The sequence below is a fragment of the Psittacula echo genome (genome assembly GCF_963264785.1).
Source record: "Psittacula echo genome assembly, chromosome: 7".
NCBI classification, from domain to species: domain Eukaryota; kingdom Metazoa; phylum Chordata; class Aves; order Psittaciformes; family Psittacidae; genus Psittacula; species Psittacula echo.
In genome coordinates, this window is record NC_137740.1 from 20701158 (window position 1) to 20725393 (window position 24236).

The window sequence follows — 24236 nt, forward strand, 5'->3', positions numbered from 1 at the left end:
GTGTTTTTATTGACCCCATGACAGCTGATAATTGCACCAGCTATAAAAACAGATTTTCCCCTGCTTAGGGAATTTCATGTTCATCACACCTCCAGCATGACAAATGTATCTTTCACATGTTTTTTTTCCTGAAATCTTTTGCCTCTATGTTGACATGAACCTCAATAGCAGCACCAGGAGAAACACATGTCCCCAGCACAGGGCTCAGGAGAGCACGCAGTCCAGTTCTGATATTCGTTCACATGGCTCAAAAGTCCAGCTACTCCCCTGGCCTATGCAGGTTTCCAAGCTGAACATCCCAGGAGCTAGCTGCCCAGCAGCCTTTCACTCCCCAGGAATGATCTGGCAAAGGGGAACTGAAGGAATCCCTATCAACAAAAGGAAACTGGACAAGAAGATTTTTTCAGTTGTTTTTGAAGGAAACTGGTTGTGTGGTATGGTAAAAAGAGATGCAACATCTCTACGATGGTTTGTAAGTCAGGGAGAGAAGTTGATTCTTTGTAGAGTGCCCTGAATCATTTGAAGTGTGCTGACGAATGGTGAAACAACTGAGGCAGGGGAAAGCTTGCTGGGTTTGTTATTCCACCTACAGCTTTTTATCTGTTTGCTACCCAGAGGAAAGAAACAGTTTATTTAAAAAAGAAAACTATCACACTTCACAACAGAAAGCTTGTGTGCCTCTTTTTATGACTGCTGATGTCCTGGCAGAGGTAACCAGACAGAGCAGTGCCTCCTGGTAGGATCCTAAAGCAGCATTGCTGGTCACACCACAGGCAGGGGCCAGGGAACTGAGCATGTCTTCACACCTCTGCCTGGTGGAAGACGCCACTGCAGACACTGCCAGCAGTCTCCTGCACCACAGCCTGCAGTCCCACATCTCCTGTGTCAGGGCTTTGCTCATGTACAGGGAATGGAACATCTGACTCTCCATGTTACCCTGAGAGATGAATCAGCAACAAGTTGCCAAGTTTTTCTTCTTCTCACTTTTTTTTTTTTTTAATTAAAATCAACAAGAAATTCACATATAACTTGCTTCACTTTTCATCAGAACCCCTTCTCTCCCTTTACTCACCTTATCCTCTCGTTTGCATTAAACCTCAATCACTTAGTCAAGCCTAAAATGACACTTTTGTAACCATGATGTAATATGCCCACACGTCAGAGTACCAGAAAAATAATAGCAATATTTAAATTAACCCTCGTCCCCTTTTCTCTGTTCTCTTACCACTAGACAATGCTCCTTTCCAAACAGGTCAAAATTTGTCAGTTTTTGCGTCTCTTTACAACTTTACTGAAAAAAGTAACCCCACAAGGCATTGTAACAGAAACTTAGAAAGCCCAAGGCTGGCTTCAGGTGAAATAAATAAATAAAGAAAGAAAGAAGGAAAATCAACCACAAAAAAACCCAAAGCAACAGTGAAACTTGTCAGATCAAATAGAAGGTTGTTGTCTGAACTCACAAGATTTGAGTCGCTTCAAACAGATCAATTCTTTCATTCTTACTCATGCTGTCTCTTCTCCTGGAGAGGGCTACAGAAACAGTCACACGTAACACCTCTCAATAGTGTGAGTTCCAGCTAACTACAACAAGCTGCAAGGTTTCTGAGCCAAGATATACAAGTGAGCAAGCCTGCTGAGAGCCAGTCCATGCTGTCTCTCCATTTCTTGTCTCTGACACCCTGATGCCTCATCACATGCTGAGGATGAGCTGGAGACCAGCAACTGTTCCTTCTGCTTTCACATTACAGGTGCCCCTCAGGCCCTTGCTGTGTACCAGTCACCTTCCTCCCCATCAGGAGTGACCACAAACCAGTAAAGAGTCAGGACACAGGGATGCAATATGCGGTATTGGTACAAGGGATGCTAGCCGTAGCTGTCAGGGCACATTTCTTCCTCTCTGACCAGGATTTCTCCGCTGGGGAAAGCAGAGCTGTAGCAGGCTCTGGCAGCACTGTTTGCCAGCACACCACCTTCTGTCTCAACAGATACCTCAAACAGATCTGTGAGAAATGGTACCCACCACACAGCAGTACCCACTGTCACACCAGCCCTGCTCTTTTCTTGTCCTGCCTCACTCTCTGCTGGTACTCCATCTCTCAGAGCTCATTGAGCATTCCTTTGCTTCCACTGTGCTTTTGCTGCAGAAGTAGCAATGACCCTATTCACACATTCCTTTCTTATAAAGCAGTCCCTTCTGCCACCTTGGTTACTATACCAAATATAGTCCAAGAGCTATTAACAATGGCAGCATCAGATAGCCATTAAGTAGTTAATGTTAACAATGAGTACATCACTACAGTTCATTAGCTAAACAGATGTCTTTAATAAAGCCATTGCAGCACAGTCTGTGAATTGACTCTATACAGTTTGAAATCGTAGAATCTTGTCAAGCCTTAGTTAGAATCTTCAGCTGGAGACCACAGGCTAAGTAGTGGATTTGCTCTGAGCAGTTAAGAACTACCTTTGAGGAAGGGATCACAAAGCAGTAACACTGTGTCTTTCTGGCAGTCATGCTGTTGTCCCAACACAGTCACAGATGCTCTCTCACTTAGGAGCAAGCCTAGCAGCACCTAGCTTTATCCTGCCGGGATAAGTCAGCTCTGCCCATCTTAGAAGATCCCAGCTCTATATATAACATGAGTGGCACTGTGTCACTGCCCCTGAGACATGCAGGTCTGCATTGCCTTTAGTATTTCAGATAAAAAGTCTAACAGATCCTTGCCCCTTCCAGATGTGCAGCTATAGCAACTGCTACATCCTGCCCCAGAGCTAACTACATTCACAGTCTAGATGAGCTACTGAGTGCTGATTTATACAAACCTTCGGGATCTTTCCAGCCCCACACCAATATGGTACCAACAGAGACAGTACCATCTGCGTGAGATTCCCCTGAGCACTGCACACACTCTCTCTAAGCTGCTCACCAGGAAAGAAAGGAAGCATGCAATGTGCTTGGCTAGTTTTGCTACAGAAACAGCTGCAAGCTTGAGGGCATATGTATGTAGAGATGCCCACTCCCCACTTGGATGCCCGGTCACTAGAAAAGCAACACAGCACAAACAGCGATGAGAAGAGGACAGCAACTTTCAGCCTTTCCTCGCAGGGTCTAGATCCAAGCCTCTGTCCCTGCACTATGTGGTTTGCCTTCCTGATACTAGAGGGGCTGGGAACAACAAGAAATCATCATTCAAGCAAAGAGGTCCCTAAACTTTGACTTTCTGAGGGATTTTCGATCCTGAGAAATGCAGTGGAAATATCTGAGTGCAGCAACAGTTGCGTGAGCAGAGAGATGCAGTGTTCACTTCACATTGGCCTCACTAGTGGCCAGTCTACTTCCAAGTTTCAAAGAAATAAGTTCCCTAAAGCAAGAAACAGCAAACCACAGGACACACATCACTGAGTTGAGAGCAGCACCATGGAAAAGGAAATAAAGGCTGCTGAAGAGCCACTGTTCACTGTGACCAACATCAGAGTTTCAAGAACTTTGGACCACGAAGATGATGATGCACCACAGCCTTTGTGTACTGCCTGGTAGATGGGTGGCAGATAGCCTTGGGGTTAACATATGCAGAGGAAGAGCTCCATGAATCAGAAACCAGAGTGAGCAATAAGGGGCTTTTAAAACCAAAGCACCCCTTCCTTTCCTTGCCCTTCAGACTGCCACATCGGAAGGGCCACGTGCTAGGGCCAGGGGACACACAGAGTAGCATGATGCCTTTGGGGATGGCAGAACTTCTGCTCAGCAGCAAGTGTCTGGCTCTACTCAAGCTGAAGCCTATGTTGTGAGGTCAGTCACCTTCCTGATGGCCAAACTGGCCTTGGGCTGTCTGGTCTGTGCTACCCACATCACACCTCCCTGGTTCCCAAATCCTGATGCTTCAATGCTGGAACCCCAAAGATCCATAGCAGGGACACTGTGCCCTGCGAAGCAGGCAGCAAACAGGGATCAAGCTCCCAGATGTCTGTTGATCATAGAGGCCTTCAGGGCTTTGGTCACTGCAGAAGCCTGCTGCCCCAAATGAGGAGAGAACAGTGTCACTTACTAGAAAAATATACCTTTATTTACCAGCTGTGTTTTGTTCAGAAGAGAATATCACCTGACAAGGGGGCCAGCCATAACCATGCTGTTTATGGTGGCCAGCATGCCACCTCACCTGCACCATACAGAGGGTGACAGAGCCAGTTTTCCATGGAGGACCGTGATGCGTTGAAAAGACAAGAAGGGGGGTTGGAGATGCTGCTTTCATCTCAGGTCCCATCACTGTCTACCGCTGTGTTGTTAAGTTCTGTCAGTGGAGCATGTGGTCTTCCCACCAGCCCCTTCAATACAGCACAGTCATATTATCTCTCCAGGGTTGGGATCCCCCTCATGGCCCTGCTGCTTCTGGCACATTCCTTGCAAGGCAGTGGGCACGAGTTAAATAAAGGGGTTGGGGGACATTTTCTGAGATGGGCACAGTCGCTAACACAAAATGTACTTATGGCGCCAAAGTAGCCAGCTAGTAGGCAGGTGCCTGCTGTACACCAGTCACAGTGCTGAGTGCCCAGGCAGGGTGCTCAGTCATGGCTTGAGATGGGTAGACGAGACCTCTGCACTACTTGTTCCCACACCACCACCTGCAGTGTACCATGGCATGGCATGGCCCAGGCACCTGCAGACAAAGCTTTAGGGGCCTCCTCACTGCCTGCCTGCTGCTCAAGCTCACCAAGGCCATGACACCACCATCTTCTCAGGTAGAAAGTAACTAGTTTCAATGGTGTCTTCAGGAAACTACATTTTGAGTTTGTTACTGGGTTGGTTTTTTTTCCAGAGGGGAAAAATGTGTGATTCTCTTCAGGTTGGTGCAGTACAGCCCTGGTGCTTCTGAGAGGTCTACTTCCAAGCCTTTACCGGTTGCTTGAGGCTTCTCATGCTGAAGACCAAAACATGGTTTCTTGATGAACTTCTTGGGCAAGACCGTGGCTTGGCCACTGCCACTCAGGCAGCACTCACCCCTCACACATATTTGAGTGTGTGTTGTGGGCTGCTGGCCATACTCAAACAGCCCCATTCAAAGCTTAAATAAGCCAAAGAATGTCTTGGATTCCTCAAAATTAATCAGAGAGATTTTTGAGACATTGACATGCAAACTGTCCATCTTCCTGAGCTTGAATAAAGCACCCAGGTAGCTTTTCCGGGCCCATGTTTTCTGACCTGTACAGTAGTTGATGCCCTTGTCCTCCATCAGCACATGGCTACCAAGCAAAGCTGGGTTTTTCTTGTAGACAATGTGGGTCAACACCTGGCTGGTGCAGACACTGCCTCGGAAGAGCACATTGGAGTACACAAAGTATAGACCAGTTTCATTGATGACGAGGCCCTGATCACGGTACTGAATACCGTTGGTGAAGGCGTGGCCAGAGATGGGTTCCCAGTCCAGAGGGAGGTCTCGCTGGTCCGGGTTTCCTGAGAGCCAGAACAAGATAAAAAGTGCAGTAAGTACAAGCGGTTGTGTGTTTTTTCCCCAAGTGACACCCCAAGTCACAACAAGTCAACTGTTATCCAAGCCCTTGTCTGCAGTATGGAAAGCCTGCCCTCACCTCAGACTGGTGGAAGCTCTCACCTTCACCTCCCTCAGCTGCTTGTGATAGCCTTCTGCCCTGCACACCCCAGATGCAAACCAAAAAACAGAGCCCTCACTGAAAAGCCTAAACAAGGGGAAAATTTTAGCTGTGGAATAATTTCCCACTGTCAGAGTGCACCTTACCAAAGGAAAGCAGGAAAGCCTGAGTGAGGTGTGCTCCTCACAACTATGTCACCCTCTCACACCAGCCATGTCTGCCCTATTCTGTGCTCCCACATTTTGCTGGCCCCTTAGCACATACCTGTTAAGTGTGCTGCTTTCCTTGCTTCATTTTTCATTGACTGCTCCTTCTGCCCTGCACAAAAAGAGGGAAGAGGTTAGCTGTGTGCTCCATGGAGAAGCCAATCTAGAGAGCAGAAGGAAGACAACCAAGAAGCTAAAGCAGGGCAGATTCAAAGCAGCACAGGGAACATGAGCACCATGGCTTAGCACAGGAGGGCAGAGCAGTGCTTGAGCAAGCACTGCAGGGCAAGAAGAAAAATTAAAGAGGAAGAGTTGCAGCAGAGAGCCCAGATGTGATCAAAAACAAAGGGAAAGAGCAAGGGAAGCTTTCATCTTAGGATGGCTCAGTTGGTGAGCTCAAGCAGAGATCTGTCATGCAGGATATAGGACAGGAACAACGTTGCTCTTTATCCAGCATCTCTGGGCCATGCAAAGGTGACTGCTCATTTTCTATCATAGATGAGCCTGCTTTAGTGCCACCCTCTAGTCCAGCTCTACCAAGGGCAGATGTACTCATGGTAATGGACTTCTGTTTGCTGAGTACCAACCCTCCTTACAACTAGAACAGAGATGCTTAAGACATCCTGCAAACCATTCCACTGGCCAGGCAGACCTTTTCTTCAGAGAGACAGAGCACAGCTGGGAAAATTCTGCCTTCCCTGGAGTGCTCTGTTTCCCTTGGAGAGATGGACTTGGAGAGTGACTTGGTATTTGGATCCCATCCCCACTCCATCCTTCCCTTCTCAACATCTCCTCCTTTAGATCAGTCCTCTAGCTTTATTTATTTATCCATCCCCTTCAAGAAACTCAAGGTTACTATTTATAGCTTATGTTCAGCTACTGCTAAAGTAGCCTGTGATCAGACCATTGAACATCCAGTTAAAATGGCAGCTTCCCTTCTAAGCAATAGATTACAAAATTTATTGATATGGGAGTTGATAGGAACCACAACTGCCCTTTCCAGAGAATTCTGCTATTTCCAAAATTGCTTTAATGCAGTATTGGAACATACTTGAAAAGAAATTGACTTTCCTACTAACCAAAATCCTCAAGGGAAAAAAAAAAAACAACTTTCCAGATGTAGCAAGAATTGTCAAGAGAAATTAAAATTTCCTTTAGACTTGTCCATTTTCAAAAAAGAATATCCTCACTGCTAACAGTAACATGGAATGTAAAAGTAAAATGATAGTTTCGAAGCTGAAAATATTATTTTTAAATTTTTCCTTTCAAACTCCTTGGGTTTTCTTCCTTGTCTCTAAACTGGATGAACATCAATTTGATGGATGGACCACTTTCCGGATAAAGAACTGGCTGGATGGCCGCACGCAGAGAGTTGTGGTCAATGGCTCGATGTCCGGCTGGAGACCAGTAACAAGTGGTGTCTCTCAGGGATTGATGTTGGGACCGGTCTTGTTCAACATCTTTGTCGGTGACAGGGACAGTGGGATTGAGTGCGCCCTCAGCAAGTTTGCCAATGACACCAAGCTGTCTGGTTCGGTTGATACGCTGGAGGGAAGGGATGCCATCCAGAGGGACCTTGACATGCTTGTGAGGTGGGCTGATGCCAACCTTATGAAGTTTAACCATGCCAAGTGCAAGGTCCTACACCTGGATCGCAGCAATCCCAGGCACAGCTACAGGTTGGGCAGAGAAGAGATTCAGAGCAGCCCTGCAGAGAAGGACTTGGGGGTGCTGGTTGATGAGAAAATGAACATGAGCCGGCTGCAGTGTGCGCTCGCAGCCCAGAAAGCCAACTGTATCCTGGGCTGCATCAAAGGGAGTGTGACCAGCAGGTCGAAGGAGGTGATCCTGCCCCTCTACTCTGCTCTCGTGAGACCTTACTTGGAGTATTGTGTGCAGTTCTGGTGTCCTCAACATAAGAAGGACATGGAACTGTTGGAACAAGTCCAGAGGAGGGCCACGAGGATGATCAGGGGAGTGGAGCACCTCCCGTATGAAGACAGGCTGAGAAAGTTGGGGCTGTTCAGCCTGGAGAAGAGAAGGCTGCGTGGAGACCTCATAGCAGTCTTCCAGTGTCTGAAGGGGCCCTATAACAATGCTGGAGAGGAACTGTTCATCAGGGACTGTAGCAATAGGACAAGAAGTAATGGGTTTACACTTAAACAAGGGAAGTTCAGGTTAGACACAAGGAAGAGGTTCTTTACTGTTAGGGTGGTGAGGCATTGGCACAGGTTGCCCAGAGAACTGGTAAATGCTCCATCCCTGGCAGATGGCCTTGGGATGACCATCTTGGGCAAGTGAGGCATCCCTGCCTATAGCAGAGGGGTTGGAACTAGATGACCTCAAGGTGCTTTCCAACCCTAACTATTCTATGATTCTGTGATTCTAAATAGAATTCAGAAAAACTGGCAGTTTCTTGTGAGAAGTTTCTATTTCACTGAAATGACATTTCTAAAAGAAACCTCCCCAGACATATAATCAGGCTTTTCTCAATTAGCTTTGACTGCAGTGAGAATTTGTACCAAAAGAATTTAGAAAAAAAAAAATTAAAAAAAATTTAAAAAAATGGATTCCCTACCCCAAAGAAAACTAAACCCTTTGCATCATCCAAAAATGTTAAAAAAGTAAGAAGAGAAAGAGTTAAGATGTGCAGTGCTCATCACTGTTGTCCTTCTATTCACGTTGTCGCTAAAGGTTAGGACAGTCAGAAACCACTTCTACAGCAGAATATCCCCAGTACTGGCACCCCACTGGCCTGGGGAGCCCCAAGGTAGAGGCACACTATCCCAGAAAGCTGTTGCTGACACCTCTAAGCATTCCAGCAGGCAGGGTACAGGACAACATCCCCACCATCACAAAGAGAAAAGTCTTTTTTCAGCCAAGCAAGTGAAATCAGCACTTTCATAGCGTCAAGCTGTGACCCTGCCTTTGCCCCAGGCAAGGAGAAGGAAGAGTTCAACAGGATCATTCACACATGTTATCACAGAGGAGTTCCTCCTCTAGGTACATCAACTCACCTATGAGTTTCTCCAAAGCTGGAGGGATGTGCTCACTGCTGGCAGACTGTCAAAACAGAAGAGTCGCAAGCTGTCTTAGCAGAGTGAGAACACAGGGGCATCATCTAAAGCAGCCAAGAACTGTCTTTGACAATGGTTAATTCTCAGTGCTCATATAAAAGACCTTGCAGCACTCAAACACAAAGACATTCAAAGAGACCCATCAGCAATAAAGTAGTCCTCTTGCAGTAATAAGCACCCCCACTTACATGGCAAACATTTAAATGCCCCTTGGGGATCTTTGCAACACTTGAGCACCTCAGGGCCAATTTTAAGGGTTTTTTCCTGTTTCCCCAGACTCCACAGACCTCACCTCTCTGAGTTCAGCTAGTTCCTTCTCCAGGTGGAAAATCTGAAACATGCTCAGCCCCACTCCAGTGAGGGCCAGCAGGAGCAGCAAGGAGATCACCAGAAAGCCAGTGCTCCTCCTTTCCCTGTTTTTCCTTGGCTTTCTGCTCCGATCAGGTACCGGTGGTGGGAAAGGAGCGACGGGGGGTGCTGGAGGGCAGGAAGTATTTGCACTGGGACAGCCATCCACCCAAAAGATCTGGGGATACACGTAGTTCAAGTTCTGCTGCATGGCCGGGAGTGGGATGGACTGGACGTGCTTGGCGTGATCTTCCATGTGGCAGCCAAAAACTGCTGGGGCTGTCCCAGACTGAGCCCTGGGGAAAGACCCAGGTCTACCTTTATACGCCTGCATCACTCCAGCAGAGAACACCCAGCTCAGATGCTGCAACTCTACGAAAGCCTCAAGCATCAACAGCAAACCCCAAAGCGTTTCCGCCCTCAGCTGCAAGTTTAGGGCACTTGCCTGCTCCTCCCACAGCAAGGCAGCAGCACCAGCCCAGCAGCAGATGCTCACACAAAACCATGCTCGGGAAGCACATGCACTCACATACAAGGGCCACGCTGCTAACTGGGGGCTGAGTAATCAGCACAGCGCACACCCACCAGCAAACCACCCTTTCCAGCAGCCCACTCGGGCAGAGACACCTGTTTTTCCACCGCAGTGTCCTGGACCACAAGCAGAGCAAAAGGAATGACAAAGACTGGCACCCTGCACGAGAGGGGAGAGGCAGAGCTGAGGACTCCTCAGCAGAAAGATTAAGACCTGATCCCAAATACATCAGCGGGTGCTGGGGAATTGCTTAATTTCACACAGGACAAATTACTTGCTCCTCTCTATTGTGCATCCTGCCCTTTCCTTGGCTGCTCCATAGGGCACAGATCTTGAGTCACAGAATACTCGTCACAGACACCATCCCACTGTGTTAAAAACCAGTCTAACAGAGAACAGGAAGATGTCAGTCCTGCAGCCACAGCAGAGCTGCCCTATTAACAGCCCACTTAGAGCTAGCTCAGTGGGCTGCCTTCAGCCACACCAAATCACTGCGTGGCACTGGCCAAGCTGAAACAGTGGTGTGCTGTAACGGGGGAAACATACATGTCTCAGGGCACAAGCAGGCTCTTCTAGCAGCTTCTGCTGCCCCTCTTATCTTTGCAAATAGTATCTCAAATCCCACAGTCTTCTTCTAACCTGAAGTAGCCTCAGATAGGGATGGGCTTTTTTATCATCTCTTCAGGTCAATGTTGAGCATGGAGCAGACCTAACCTGGCTGAGTCACTTAAGAGTAAAGCCTGGGGTAGACACTATGATACTTATCTTGATAGAATTTCTTTTGCCTTCCAAGAAAAGATTGAGAATTCAAGCCATGCTGCAACCACCAGCAGTTACAAAAGCTCATTACAAAATCATCCTGAGACAGGGCAAGAGAGGGACATTTCCATTCCTCAATTTCTAATTTCTCAATTTTCATTCCTTATTGACTGCAGATATATAAGGGGCAGCAATGAGATTTTCCCACAGAGTTACAGGTGCACACAAGGGATTATAAGCAGCAGTTAGCTCTTCCAGTTCATGCACCTATGTTGAAGTGTGTATTTGGGATAGTGCATAAAACCAGAAACACTGCAAGAACAATCTGGAGATTTGTCTCCTCTGTGGCAGAAGGTCACGCAGGCTTTAATCTTGAACATCAAAACTGTGGTCTGAAAACAGCATGCTTTAACAACATAAACATGCTTTTTTTTCTCCAAAGCAGGGGCTCAGCTGTGCCTCCAACCACACCAGTAAGTCAGACATGTCCTCAAAGCCTTGCCTGCACCACCAGACACCCCACTGCTTTTTGAAGATGTTCACCACAGCTGTTTGTCGCAGAGTGATCTGCAGCACAAGAGGTTTCAGCAATCCACCTGGCTCATCCTCTTGTTCCAGGTTTCTGACATAAAAGACACAAAAGCAACATATTTCCAGCTCCAGCAGTTCAATCCTGGTCATGCCTACCCTCATTCTGTACCCTAGACCAGCACTTCCCAAGCCAGCCCAAGAACAGATCCTCATCCACTTCCACAGTCATGACAAGAGAAGGTCACAAAAAGGTCTAGGCTCAGCCCTGTACCTCCCATGCCGCACGGTGAACCCCAGCCTGCTACCCAGTGCTGGGCATGGGGAAAAAAGAGATGCCTCCACAGCACAGGGAGCCCAGAGAGACAGCAGGAGGGTTGGGCAAGCGTCTCCTGCCAGAACACTCTCCACTACTCTACCTGTGCAGCGCCCCAGTACCACTGCCTGAGCCACGCGTGGGGGAACTCACCCGCCACTGAGGCACCTCACTCAGTGGGCAGTGCCTGCACTGCCTTGCTCTCAGAGCAGTGAGCACCACATGCCTATGGCTCTTTGCAACACAGGCATGGGTGTCAGAGTTCCTGTTTCTTTAATGCCCTCTGTGGCCCATTCAACTGCCGTAAAATACAGTGATGGCTGAGAACAGGGACTGAAGCTCAGCACTTTGTCAGCTGAAGGCATTGCTGACAAGCATGCCAAAAGTCATTGACCACACAGCTTTGCCTGGAGATCTGCTTTCAAGTTCTTTCTGACACTGACTGCTTAATGCAGATAGCTTATCTTGGTGGGACTGAGGGTACAGTAGCAGTGTCCCTTAAATGTCAGAAGAGCACTTATTTCTCACCCACTGCTTCCTATTTTCACAAAGATGCCTTTTTTGATGGGTGGGCGAGAAGGCAGAGATGACTAAAACAATGAAAGCCATTTCAGCCACATCTGCTGCATCCTCTCTTTTGGATGCATAGATGAATAGCCTGCTAATACCACATGCTGTGGCAAGCCAAAGTTTGGGACTAATTACCATCAAATGACCATTTTTTGTTGCACACGATACTTTCAGAGACCTCTCCCTTCCTAGCACACTCTACTGTGCAGGTCCTGCTGTCACACTGTTTCCCCTGTCACCATCTTCAGAGATCACCAAGATGATACGTGCTGGAAGACAGGGCAGGCAAAGCTGTGGCTTTGCAGCGTGTCATGGTGCCTACAGGCTCTGTTCTGCTGACTTCCTATTGCTCAAGCCACATGCAAAATTAACAAGGCTATTGAAATAATTGTGAGACAATTTACTGTAGGTAGATACTTAAGTCACATGAATGCATTTTGCTAGAAAGCCTAGAGACAGAATTTAGACAAGGCTGACCTCTCCTAAAACATGGGGCAAGGACAGCTGGGCAGGAAAGGAGGACACAAGAAGATAAATCTGACCACCCCTGTTGTCCTATGTGCCTCCCTATCCTCTCTTCACTCAGCCTGCAAGATACACACATTGTTTTCAGCAGCCTTATGTCATTTGAACAGGAGGGAATATTTCCAAGTGGAAATATTCCATACTCCCTTATTAGAGAGTTGATCCCCTTTGCCAAGAACAGCAAAAGACGAGCAAAGTTAGACAAAAAAAAGATTTCCTCAGAAGAACTCCTACCATCCCTATCTCACCCCCAGAGGCGGAACCTGTTATTAACAACACACATCAAGTTTATGTTGACAGCAAAGAGAATCAGCCAGCAGCTAGAAGTTTCTATCAGCAGATTTAAGGACAAAAGGATGACCTGCTTGAAATACACCATAGAAAAGGACTTGAACAATGATGGAGATCTAATATTCAACAGAAAATAGAATATAAACCATCAAAAAAACTGAAGTGTGAACCACTGGTGTATGAGAGACTCTCATTGGTTTCTGGACAGTCAGATGTGTCTGAAAGTGATTAACAAATATTTCCTAATACACCAGTGACTAGTGGAAATGCTAAAAAGCAATTGTTAAAAACCCATAGAGCTGTGTAAATCACACCCAAGAACAACTGAAGAAGTTGAGAATCATTTGCATTCAAAAAACAGGATTCAAAACATTAACCCAAGATATTAACAGCCTTGGCAACCTTTCGCAGTCTCAGCCTAAACTGTGCCATCAGACCCAGGAGAGGCAGCTACTGCAAACCCACTGAGGATTAGCCACAGCAGGCAGAAGAGATGGCACCCACTGACTGGTACACTGGAAAGAGTAACGGAGCACCACGTAGGACAAAGCTTCTGATTTTCCACCAGGATTGTCCTCAGCACAATGCTACTTCAACACCTTTACCACAGATCTGGAGAAAACTGAGCAACATAATACACCAGTAATATTTGAAGATTTAAGTAACTGGTTAGAGGCCCTGAGTAACCATGAGGACAGAGAATTTTGTAAGAAGGAAACAAGTCTAGAAACAGACAACAGATAAAACTTTAGGTGAAGAATAACATCCTGAGAAGAAAACACAGTTCTGAAACTGATAGAGAGGCTACCCTGCTGTACACAAGCTTCCACCAGGGAAAGCCCATGGGCTTCCGTAGGCACAAACTCACATTTAGCACTAGACAAATAGAAACAGCCCAGAATCCGCATTGCATGTTTGTGTTCAGCTTCAGAGGGGCTCAGGCAAAAGCTGCAATAACTGCTGGACAGCAAAAATGTTCAACTCAGCCCATTCAAGAGCAGATGGGCAGGGAGGGACAGACTGTGTTAAAAACCTGTCATACAGGGGGATGATTCCCAGCAGCAGAGAGCTCTTGAGTCTCAGGAAAAAAAACCCTCCCAGGGAGCCACTAATTGGCAGCCAAAGCTGAAGGAGTCTGTGCAAAAATCCCCATGGATTTTTGACTGAACATTGGAACAGAGGCTTATCATGACTGGCTCCAAAGGTAGCAGGATCTCCATCCACTGAAGATTATAATGGGCGTGGAACTCACCCAGCCTCACAGTTAGCACTGACATCTTAGTGTCATTTCTTTATTACATGTGGCTTTTTTTTAAACAGCTCAGTTTCCCAGATGAGGGTGATGCTTTTCATTTCCTCAACAACTGCTCTCTTTGCTAGAAGCATTTGTGGCACACATAAAGCCACACGCTGGTGCCAACCGCTCATGAGGGAGACATTCACATATTGACACTCGAGAGCAGGTTTCAAAATCTAACAGCTCTGGCCAGGCATTGGGGTGCTCAATATGGTCCTCTTCCAGTGAAAAAGAGGCTTTGTTCTCTTGCTCACTGTGAACCCCAACAAGTAGACAGCAGCCCTGGGTTCAGCAGAAGTGGTACAGGACTCTGACCTGAGGCAGCAAAGAATCCAAGCAGGGAAGGAGCCAAAGGAGCTGAGAGGAAGAATTGAAAGCAGCAGAGCAAGATTTTCTTTTGCGTCTGTAACAAAACCGAAGAAATGAGATACAGTGGTTATGAGATAATGGGACCTATTGCTTAAACATCCGAGAAAGAGAAGCTGGTCATTTCAAACATATAATAGCTAAGTCACAGAACAAGGTGTTGTGGTCAGTCAGAGGTGGTGAAGAAAACCACAGTGAACATGTAGATGTTGATTTCCTGTCTAGCCCAGTGACAGTTGAGAACTGCATTCACAAACCCTTCACAGCAGGACCCACATTGCCAGCCCTGGCTCTGGAGAGCACCAGCTGCCTCTGATGGCCAATGTGGCCTCACTGGCATTTGACAATTATATTCCTCCTTGGCAGCAGCTGTTCCTAGCCCATAAAAAACCCAAAACAAACCCCCAAAACCAAACCCACCCACTCAAACAAGAAATCAACAACAAACCCCCTGGGATCTACCCTGAGATCTTTACTGAGTTCCACCACAATCACACATAGCTGTGTTACTGAGCAAATTCAGGCCCTATGGCATCAGTCTGGCACACAGAGAGCCCAACACAAGAGTGCCCATCTCATTTCACAAGCACCCTGACACTACTGACCCACTAACTTCCCAAAACACCAAGCGACCTTCATCTGACTTCCCTGGGATTTTACTTTGAGGTGCTTTCATCTCCATTCCCTACCAAAAGCCTTACCTCTAATCTGTGACTTAATTAGTGACTCTAATGAAAAAGCAGAAAGCTCCTTGGTATCTTCTTTTAAAATTACTATTCTTAAACTAGAGAAAGGATATGTAAGAAAGATTCATGAGTTTTGCCACCCTTTCCTAAGGAAGCATTTTATCTCAACAAGCTCTGGGAACACTCATTCTTCCCACACTATTGCAATCCCCAGTTATGTCTTCAGTAGCGCCTGGTACTGTTTGACACTCAGGGTTTCCAGGAGATGAGACACACACTGGTGGCCCACCCACAGTACCTTGTGGTCAGGGCTCTACACTTGAATTGTTCCAAATGAAGTGGAACATGTTTGTACCCAGTTATATGAGGCATGCTAAGCTGTTCCATCTTGTATCATCTCACACCGTAACTTGGCAAGAGCAGAAGCCACACAGACACCATGCATTGGAATTCTCTACTTACCAATACCACACTGCTGGTAGAGTTTGCATATTTTAAAAATACTGGATTTCTGCTCTGATGCTTAATGTGTATAACCCAAACACCTCAATTTTGGCAAACATGGCTAGTAATTCGCTTACGAAACATGGTTTTTTGTGACTATCGATCCTCCCATGGAAACCTTTGTGCTGCTTAAGTATTTTTTGACCCTGGGCTCAAGACATGCCCAAGGGCCACTACTGCATACGCATGCTGGCTTACACCAACAACTATCTAACCTTACTATATAATATCACAAGATGGACTAGGCCCTCCCTTTAATGATCCACACAATCACAGGAATTTGTCAAGGCTTGTAAGCTGTCTTCATTAGAAACTATTATGTTTCTAATAAAGATTATGACCAATTAGAGAGACTTGATTTCACCAAAGAATCAAGTTCTGAAAGCTAAGAGTCAGTGTGACATTAATAAAACCAGAAGCAAAAAGTGACTCAAGCCCACATGAAAGGATAACATTGAGCAACAAGAACTTAGACATTAAAAGCTTCCCCCCCCCTCTTTTTTTAAAGAGTGGTTACAAATACTTAAAAGCAGCAAGACAGCAGCAGGTGGAAGCTGTGGTTCAATCTCCAGTCTGATGGAATAAACTCTTGAGTTTGCAGTAGCATAAACACTCTTTTGAGTTTGCAATAGCACCATCAGCTCCACAGGTTAATTCAGATGTTGGCTTTCTTGACAGCTGAAGCATAACCTTTGCTTTGATTGGGAAGTTTAGAGCTAGACAGTTTGGTAACATACTTACGAGAATATGAAAGTCACACGTACCAGCAGAGACTCCTGCCATAGCTGTGCTTTATTCACAGGGGTCATCACTGTTAACAGATACGTCTGTTGATCTGGCATACAAAAAACCCTAGGCTGACATTTTTCACCATATGACATGAGTTTCTGCTATCCCAATACTTAAAATACTAGCAAAGGCTGCACTGCACAAGTGCCTTTGAAATCCATCAATCCAGCTGAATTCACACAAGCTCCTACGGACTCAGAGCCCAGAGGCACCACTTCTTAGGAACAGTACATAGCTTTCAGGAAAGTTAACCTACACAGTCCATGATATCATTTTTTCTTCACACTGATTTGGGATACACTTTCAGAAGTGGGGACGCTGTGAGGCATTTTCAGAACAGTCCCAAAACATGGAAGCCTGAGTGAGGAGTGTCCGGTTCTTTGTTACCCAGCACTTACAGCATCTGCTGCATTATCAGCATGAATTGGAAGCCGTGTGGCCTCAAGCCACATTCTCACCAGAGCTTTCTTCTGCCCATTTAGGATACGCAGTATCCCCACGGCATGTTTCCTATGTGTTCATTATGTGGCCAGCTTTACTGCTCTAGTTGCAAATGATAACTACCTAATAGTCTCTTTTAATTGTCTTTTATATTCTCTGAAAACCTCAGCTCCGAGTACCAAGAGGTAATTTCATGCAGTCATTCTCACAGAAAACGACCGCTTCCAAGGATCCCCCAGATCAAAACATGAACCGACACCTGCTGGAAACTCTTTTAGCAGTTTTTCATGGCCATCGTTCCTGAACTTTCAGACAAAGTACCACTGGGCCTTCAGCTTCCCTTCACCCATCCCCCCTTTTTGTTTTTTTTAACAAACACAAGTTTATGAACTCCTTATTATGGCCTAAGGGACCCCAGTCCTAGTCCTGGACTGAAATTTAAACACTGGTCCTCAAATAATTTAAGCCACAAGTTTCATTTTCAAAGGAAAAATGCCAGTAAATTAAAGACAAAGTGTTCAGATTTATTTGGAAATTCACAGTTTCTAATGGCACTACAGCTCTGTAGTTACATACTCTTGTTCCACAACATTGTATGCCGCACTCAGGTGTTATGTATTTTCCTCATCCAGGTTTGAAACCCTTCTGAATTCATGTTCAACACGTCTGGTTCATGTGCTCTGACTGGCTAATTGTGCAGATCAACTCCAAAAGTACATCACTTTAAAGTATTCATAAACTAACAAGAAAGCAGCAAAAAAACCCAAAGGCTTTAAATAAGTCACATTACATACAATACCCAGGAAAGGCATTAGATCTGTTAAAAAGGGTACCACTAAAAGTGCTCAATAAGTTAACTTATTTTTTACGTGAACCTGTAACACCTGTCAAAAGGAATAACCTTTTGTTCCACTCTCTCAGAGACACACTCAACATTTTTGCCATCACACATCCTATAGTATCCAAATATACAATCACAGTCAAAATAAAAAACACTTGGATATGAAAATACCAACCATACAAACACTGCACATTTGTTAGCCAATACAAAAGCAAACATTATGGAAATACCCACTTTGAACCAGCCTGACTGGTCAGACCCCAAGGCTTTGCAAACTCAACACATCCAGAGCTGGCTTGGACAAGGCCCAGCTGCAGCTGCACCAGCTTGCCCTCATGTTCTTCAGCTGAGCCTTTCCTGAGCTATCAGCACAGAAATGGCAAGTGTTCCCCATCCACTTCCTTCACAGGCAATTCAGGTAACAAATGCATTCAGCACCCTAAGTTCCCATCATACATAGGAAATCCTAAAGAGCACTGTAATTTATTTAGTACATCAGGCTACAGTTCCAAATTACCATCCCCAGTGAGATACTTTCCTCAACCGAGTTTGCAAAACCAGAATCTCATCAGGCAAGTCCATCTATTAGGATTTTTACAGTATCCACTCCACATTACTGAGTCCAGCCGAAGGCCAACACATATCCCTTTACAGCACTGTAGTGTTGCATCTTCAAAAAAAGCTAGAGAAATTACAAAATAAATCAAATGACAAACAATTGTATTTCCCCTCTTCCAGTGGCATTATAAATAGACAAAAGGCACATAAATATGGGAAGGTGCAAGAAATAGGAACAAAGCTAAAGGAAGAGGATTAGGCTTTTATCCCTATTCCACCCAACAAACTGGGTTTCAAAAAATCTCTGCCCCAGGAACTGTGAAAAAAAAACAAAAAAAACACCTTTATAAAATGAACCCTGCCCTCCCTCCTCCCAAAGCTGTTCTCATAGGAAATTACCAGCCTTGTAAAGCTGCAGCTTATAGCCACGATTGACACAATCCCATCTATTTAAAAAGACAGAAACCAAATTTCTGAATACTTTCAATTAGTTGAGCTCTTCGTCTCCCACTATCCTCCCACAGAATACCAGAGACTGTTCTCAAACGAACAAACACTCTCCTGTTTGAGTTCAGCTAGTTTTAGATGTGTCCAGAAACTGCTGTGACATCAAGTGTTCTCACTGTTATATCTTTGTTTCCTTTGATTATGTCATGCAGGCTTGGCATTGACCCTGACTTAGTCTGTATTAGAGTTTTTATAAGCTTCCCTTGGTCTGAAACTTTAGACCGTCTTCGTTTTATAGCCCTCTTATCAGTTTTTGTCTTTTGGGTCTGGCCATTGCACAGACTTGTACAAGCTGAAATGCCACAAAAATAGGACTCCTCAGACTGCGATGATGTTTCAGAGCTTCCTTCGGACGGAGGACCCTTATATGAAGAGTGATAAACTTCCCCAATGTTAGAGAAGTCTCTCTGGTTCGTAAACGGCTTCCTTCCTTTAATTTCCCCGTTGGCAATTGGATGCACAGGCTCCGCTGCTGACTGAACAGTCTCTATTTTTTCACTTTTGTATTTACAACGCTTTTTCTGAAACCACAAGTAAAAAGAGGTAAGAGTTAGGCTCTGGAAAGTAAGTGGAGTACAAAACCCAAGCCTAGGAACCACTGGAGGGGAAAGTAGCTGAGAGAAGCGCCACCTGCCAGCAGAAACAGGCTCAGCCCAGCCTGCCCTTCTGACAGCCACTATACCTTCTTCTCCGGAGAAAACTTCAGGGGTTCTACAATGTACAGGTCCTCTGGATCCACTGTAAGAGAGGGAACACAAACTTAGCAGTCCTGACACTGCCAGCTCTAAAGCAACACAACTCTAAGTCACACTGTCACTTATCTCACACATCTTTGCTCCCATTACAAACTAATGGAGGCACAACACATGAACACTGACAGTGAAGTCAACACACAGAGCTGTCATGGCAGCTGCCAGTGACATACACTTGAAAATGCTTGCCTCCTGATAGATTAGGCCATAGGAGAGGTGGAGAGAACATCCTCTGGGGAAAAGGAGCAGCAGTCAGCAAAAGTTAGCTTCTACAAAAACAAGCTGTTAGCAATATGATGTGTTTAACGTGCAGCCTACCCGTAATAGGACAGATACTCAAGTCTGTGTACCTATCAAGGACACGGATGTTCAGACTGACTAGACCAGTCTGATATTCCTCCATCAGTGCTTTGTAAATCATTCTTCCAAGCTGAAGCAGGGGAGAATTCTGAAAAAGCATGGTTTTGCCAAAAAAAAAAACCAAACAAAACCTTTGCTGTCTTCTATTGCAAGATGTTCCCAACTCAGTTCCTGAGTATTCCTGCAGATTTAGTCACAGTACAAAAATCTGTGAAGAAAGTTCACTGCACCCAGAAAAAGCAGTGTCAGCTGCATACTTGTTAGTTACCATAATCTGCAACACCTTTCATTTTGCAGGATGGTGATGGCCTAAAAATAAATATTTAGTTTTCCCAAGACTATCATGAATACCAAAACCACCAGATCATTCCTCATACCCAATCTAAGGTAAATAGTCTTAGTTTTCTTACTACAGTTGACAAATTTGGATCCTAAAATATCTGCCAAGTTTCAGAAACAGGCCATCAGGATTTCTGAGAAGGCATTCAGACTTCCCACATCTGGCATTAAGTTAAAAAAAAAATATAAAATGTCACTTTCTAGTTACAAAGCTGCATAGGCTTTGCAGACCTGCATGCCTGCATGGATTGCTGCTATAAATGACACCACACCCCATTTAATGTTTTAGCATAATTTAGCACAGTTCTGCGAGTATCCAGTAACTTGTTCATGAGCCACCTTGTCCTTCATGAAATACTATAATCCAGTGTACTTTGGCATTAACCTGCAATTTGATTTTCATACACTTGCAGTAGCACACTCATTGTACAGCACTAAGAGAAACATGAGAGACTAGATGTATAGTATGTGAATAATACCTTCTTTGCCAGCTAGCTGAAAAGACTGTGATCTGACCAGTGGAAGAGAAGTTCTTCTTTTCAAATTCATATCATCATAAGAGGAAAAACATCTAGGAAACAAAACCCACAAAGCTTTTTAAAACATTTTCCTCAGTACTTCATTATAAATATTTTTCATTAAGAAACATCTTTGCAGAAGGACAGAATTATACAGAGATGCCAAAGAAACCCTGGCAAAAAGACACAGTACTGTATTTGCAACAAGCTATCAAGGCATGTTAAGTGTAGTAGCCTCAAAATGCTCTCAGGAGAGCCTTCCTATAGACCTGTAATGGCTCTTTGCCATCAATTTTGAGCTTGCAGATACGAGACTCAGAATTAACCTAGGTACTATAGTCCAAGCAGACTTAGGAAATACTGCTAAAAGCTGCAAGAACAATTCACTTTCAAATATAAATACACTACCTTTTGGGGCTAGGGTAGTGATTACTTTTAGGAATTTTTGAGAGGTAATCTTCACAGAACTGAGAAGAGCTTCTGCACCGCTGCACACAAAGTACCAAGCCCAGAATTACACAGAGAACCAGAGAAATCACAAGGTAAGTCTGCCGATCAGAAACCTGGAAGAATTTCAAACAGATGTTAAAGACAAAAAACAATTTAATGATACTATTATTTGTGTTTTATATATTAAAATCTTTAAAAGAACTCAACTGACATTCTTAAGTCACTTTCATTCCATTTTGATAAACATTTGTTCGAATTTGAGTATCTTTTCAGAGGTTTGATGTCATCTATTGGCTATGCAGCATTCAAGGAATAAAGTCTGAATACCACCAGCTGGTAACACAGGACAAGATTACACTGACTATGGTACTACCAGAACTTAAAGAAGCAGCCACCCCTTGCAAATAGCATTCAAACCTATCTGAAAGTAATAGACTTTGCACAAAAAAGTGTAATAAGGAACTTCTGTTTTATAGTTGACATGGATGCAGTACTACCTCAATTTTATGTGATGCTCATCAGCTGACACTGAAGAACTTCACAGAATACCATTATATTCACTTGATTCAATGAGTTTAGTCTGACTACTCATCCATTTCACAACCTAGCAGAAGGATTTTTTCAAGTATGTTAATTTCTGAAGCTTAACAGATGAAGCTTACTAGAAATACATGGAAGCTGAAATCCAAGGGTATTTTGCAGGTAATGTTTAGAAAAGGAATTGCACAGTTATTTTCCTAAAAAAAGTCTATCTGAACCACACTATGACATCTTAGAAGTCACACAAAGACTTTAGAAAAGATAACACAAATTCCCATTTTATAACAAGCAAATGTCTCAGACCTGACTAATAGACAGGTTATTAGAGCTGAGTTCAGGGAAAGCCATGTGTTAAGATTCTAGGATACTCATCTAAAGTACCCTGAGGATCACCACTGTCAAATCCTGGTTAAAACCACAGCACTCATGAACAGGAGCTTAGCCAGCCAAGCATCAAGGAGGCTCACTAAGTGTTAGAAAACAGTTCAAAGAGATGTCCTTTGGCAACAGCACCATTGAAAAAAGGATTGTATGGCTTGAAATCCCAGGCTGGAGAATGTAAACATTGAGTATGTTTCTAATACTGTTGCCAAGATTCCCCTAATCTCAAAAGATCACAAAAGCCAGGAAACAAGGAGGCTGTAGCCACATGAGCCTCCCATTGAGTAGCTAAGAGTGCAACCCTCCACATACTCATCTTATGATGACAGCCCAGTCCTAACAGTGACCAGCATACACTTTCACACTCAACTTCCTACAGCATGAGTCTGCTGATATTTAAGTGAACAATGTGAGTGCTGGATTCTGCAAAGCACCCCATTTCACTGAAGTTGTGTAACGAAGCCATGCAGTACAACTGGTTATATAATGCAGCAAGCGCCAGAAGCGTTCCTGAAGCATGAACTGTACCATTCCCTCTGACACATGAACACTTTGGATGTGCAACAGATCCCATTACTGCCATTTCAAAATCAATAGTTTTCTAATTTCATTAAGAATCATTTCACAGAACAGTATCAATTCCAATGCACTACAGGAAGGCTGAGATATTAAGTTACTCTAAGTTTTAGCTTACAGTTAGATCAGACTCCAATCATGGGGCTACTAGGGCTGTAGCAGAAATTGATCACCAATCTTGCTGTGCCCTAGACAACTCAAGCTACTCAAACTTTCTTTCCCTACCTTAGCCAGCTGCTAAAGTAGGCTGAAAGCAACACTACAGACAGCTCAAATGAAAAACTGCATTTAAAGATTCCAGGCCTCTTCAAATTGAGTTATGTTTATACATCTGTTTCCTTTGAGTTTCTCAAGATGAATTATAATTACCTCATGTTTTAATTCTGCCACAGTTGTTGACAGATTAGAAACTAGCTGCGTCATGTTGGTGAGCTGTGCTTGTAACAGCTGGATTGCTTCTGTTTGCCGCTGATCCTGTATTAAAGAGAGTCATGGCCATGCTATTTAGTTGTTAGGTTCCCATTATGATAATACACTCACATGTACCAAGTTACTGTTCTATCTGACACAGCCAGGTATTTTGTAGCCACATGACCTATTCAGTATTGTTTTCAACACAACTTTCATACAGCATTTGAAACGTCAGCACTGTATTTCACAAATAACTTTTTGTAATATATGCCAAGTATATTTCATTACAGTCAAATTACTGCTACCTTCATCAAAGGCAGATTAAGCAGCCAGCTCCATGCAATGACTATCAGGAAGCTGAGTATTGTCACATTACAGCATACACATGCAGATGACCAGGTAGAGCTAAAGCCTAAGGGCTAACACATAGCTTCAGTTTTGGGATCAGATAGACAGCCACTTAATGACAAGAGCCCAAGCCAGACAGAAACAAGGCCTTTGCAGCTACTATCTCTTTCCCAGGAAGAACCCTAACAGGATTCTTAATCCTACAAGAAATTAAGGAAGGTGAGCAAAGTGTCAGGGAAGTTAACCAGGAGATGCACCTCTGACTGACCAGCATTTGCTATTATTCAAACAAAAAGCAGAAAAATGAAAAAGAATTTCTGCACCTCCTTGTAACTAGTTCTTAAAAGTAAACTTTCCTAATGAGGAAAATGCTTAAGTACTTCAACAAACCATACCTGCTCTTCTGCTATTCTTGAGGTGTTCTGAAGTTTTATTATTGTCTTATTAAAAGCCTTCTGCATTTCCTCCATTTGCTTTCGGTACCTAAAAGAAAGAGTATAAAGGTCTGAAGCACCAGTTCAGGAAACTCCTCAGCACTAGACTCCTCTTCAGAAAATACAACTACGTCACCAGAAAACTTCTCTTCACCCAAAAAGGTTTTATTTGAACATGAAGAGGTACTTCCTTTTAAGTTTCACATAAAAGCAGATGTGTCTCTGGTTTTGGGGTTTTGACATTTTCCTTCCAAGGTTAAAGTCAAATCTATTTCAACACCTTAGAGCTTAGCACCAATTTACTGGAATTCACTGTGGAGAATTGTCAGCTAAAACTGACTGCCAAGACAGATAAAACAACAGGCATAAGGAAGAGCCCGCTTCC

The 24236-nt window shown here is 44.4% G+C and overlaps 2 protein-coding genes across 11 annotated transcripts in view; both read right to left on the reverse strand.

Annotated features, from left to right (window-relative positions):
* Positions 1-3960: 3960 nt before the first annotated feature.
* On the reverse strand, positions 3961-16254 carry FASLG (Fas ligand). The gene is made up of 4 exons (XM_080622849.1): positions 9177-16254; positions 8825-8870; positions 5866-5919; positions 3961-5446 (listed from the first exon to the last, which is right to left on the reverse strand). The coding sequence occupies exons 1-4, from the start codon at positions 9621-9623 to the stop codon at positions 5052-5054; spliced, it is 942 nt and encodes a 313-aa protein (XP_080478975.1). The 5' UTR covers positions 9624-16254; the 3' UTR covers positions 3961-5051.
* A 125-nt stretch (positions 16255-16379) lies between these two features.
* The window catches only part of SUCO (SUN domain containing ossification factor), a 44196-nt gene continuing 36339 nt past the window's right edge, over positions 16380-24236 (reverse strand). For 7 of the 10 annotated variants that reach the window (XM_080622821.1, XM_080622820.1, XM_080622819.1 and 4 more), the window contains 6 exons: positions 23813-23900; positions 23028-23132; positions 21120-21274; positions 20673-20764; positions 19425-19480; positions 16380-19263 (listed from right to left, as the gene is read on the reverse strand). In XM_080622821.1, the coding sequence (XP_080478947.1) occupies positions 18817-19263; positions 19425-19480; positions 20673-20764; positions 21120-21274; positions 23028-23132; positions 23813-23900 (943 nt within the window). In that variant the 3' untranslated portion in view covers positions 16380-18816. Of the gene's footprint in view, positions 19264-19424; positions 19481-19985; positions 20079-20672; positions 20765-21119; positions 21275-23027; positions 23133-23812; positions 23901-24236 lie in introns of all 10 variants that reach the window. The other 3 variants (XR_013957366.1, XR_013957367.1, XM_080622822.1) reach the window with 3 other exon arrangements.

Excerpts from the sequence above, each read along its gene's own strand:
- FASLG (XM_080622849.1), bottom strand. The coding sequence starts at position 9,623 with ATGCTTGAGGCTTTCGTAGAGTTGCAGCATCTGAGCTGGGTGTTCTCT. Across the intron at positions 8,871-9,176 it reads AACTAGCTGAACTCAGAGAG|TCTGCCAGCAGTGAGCACAT; the intron begins GTGAGGTCTGTG and ends CTGTTTTGACAG. Across the intron at positions 5,920-8,824 it reads AGCTTTGGAGAAACTCATAG|GGCAGAAGGAGCAGTCAATG; the intron begins GTGAGTTGATGT and ends CTTTTTGTGCAG.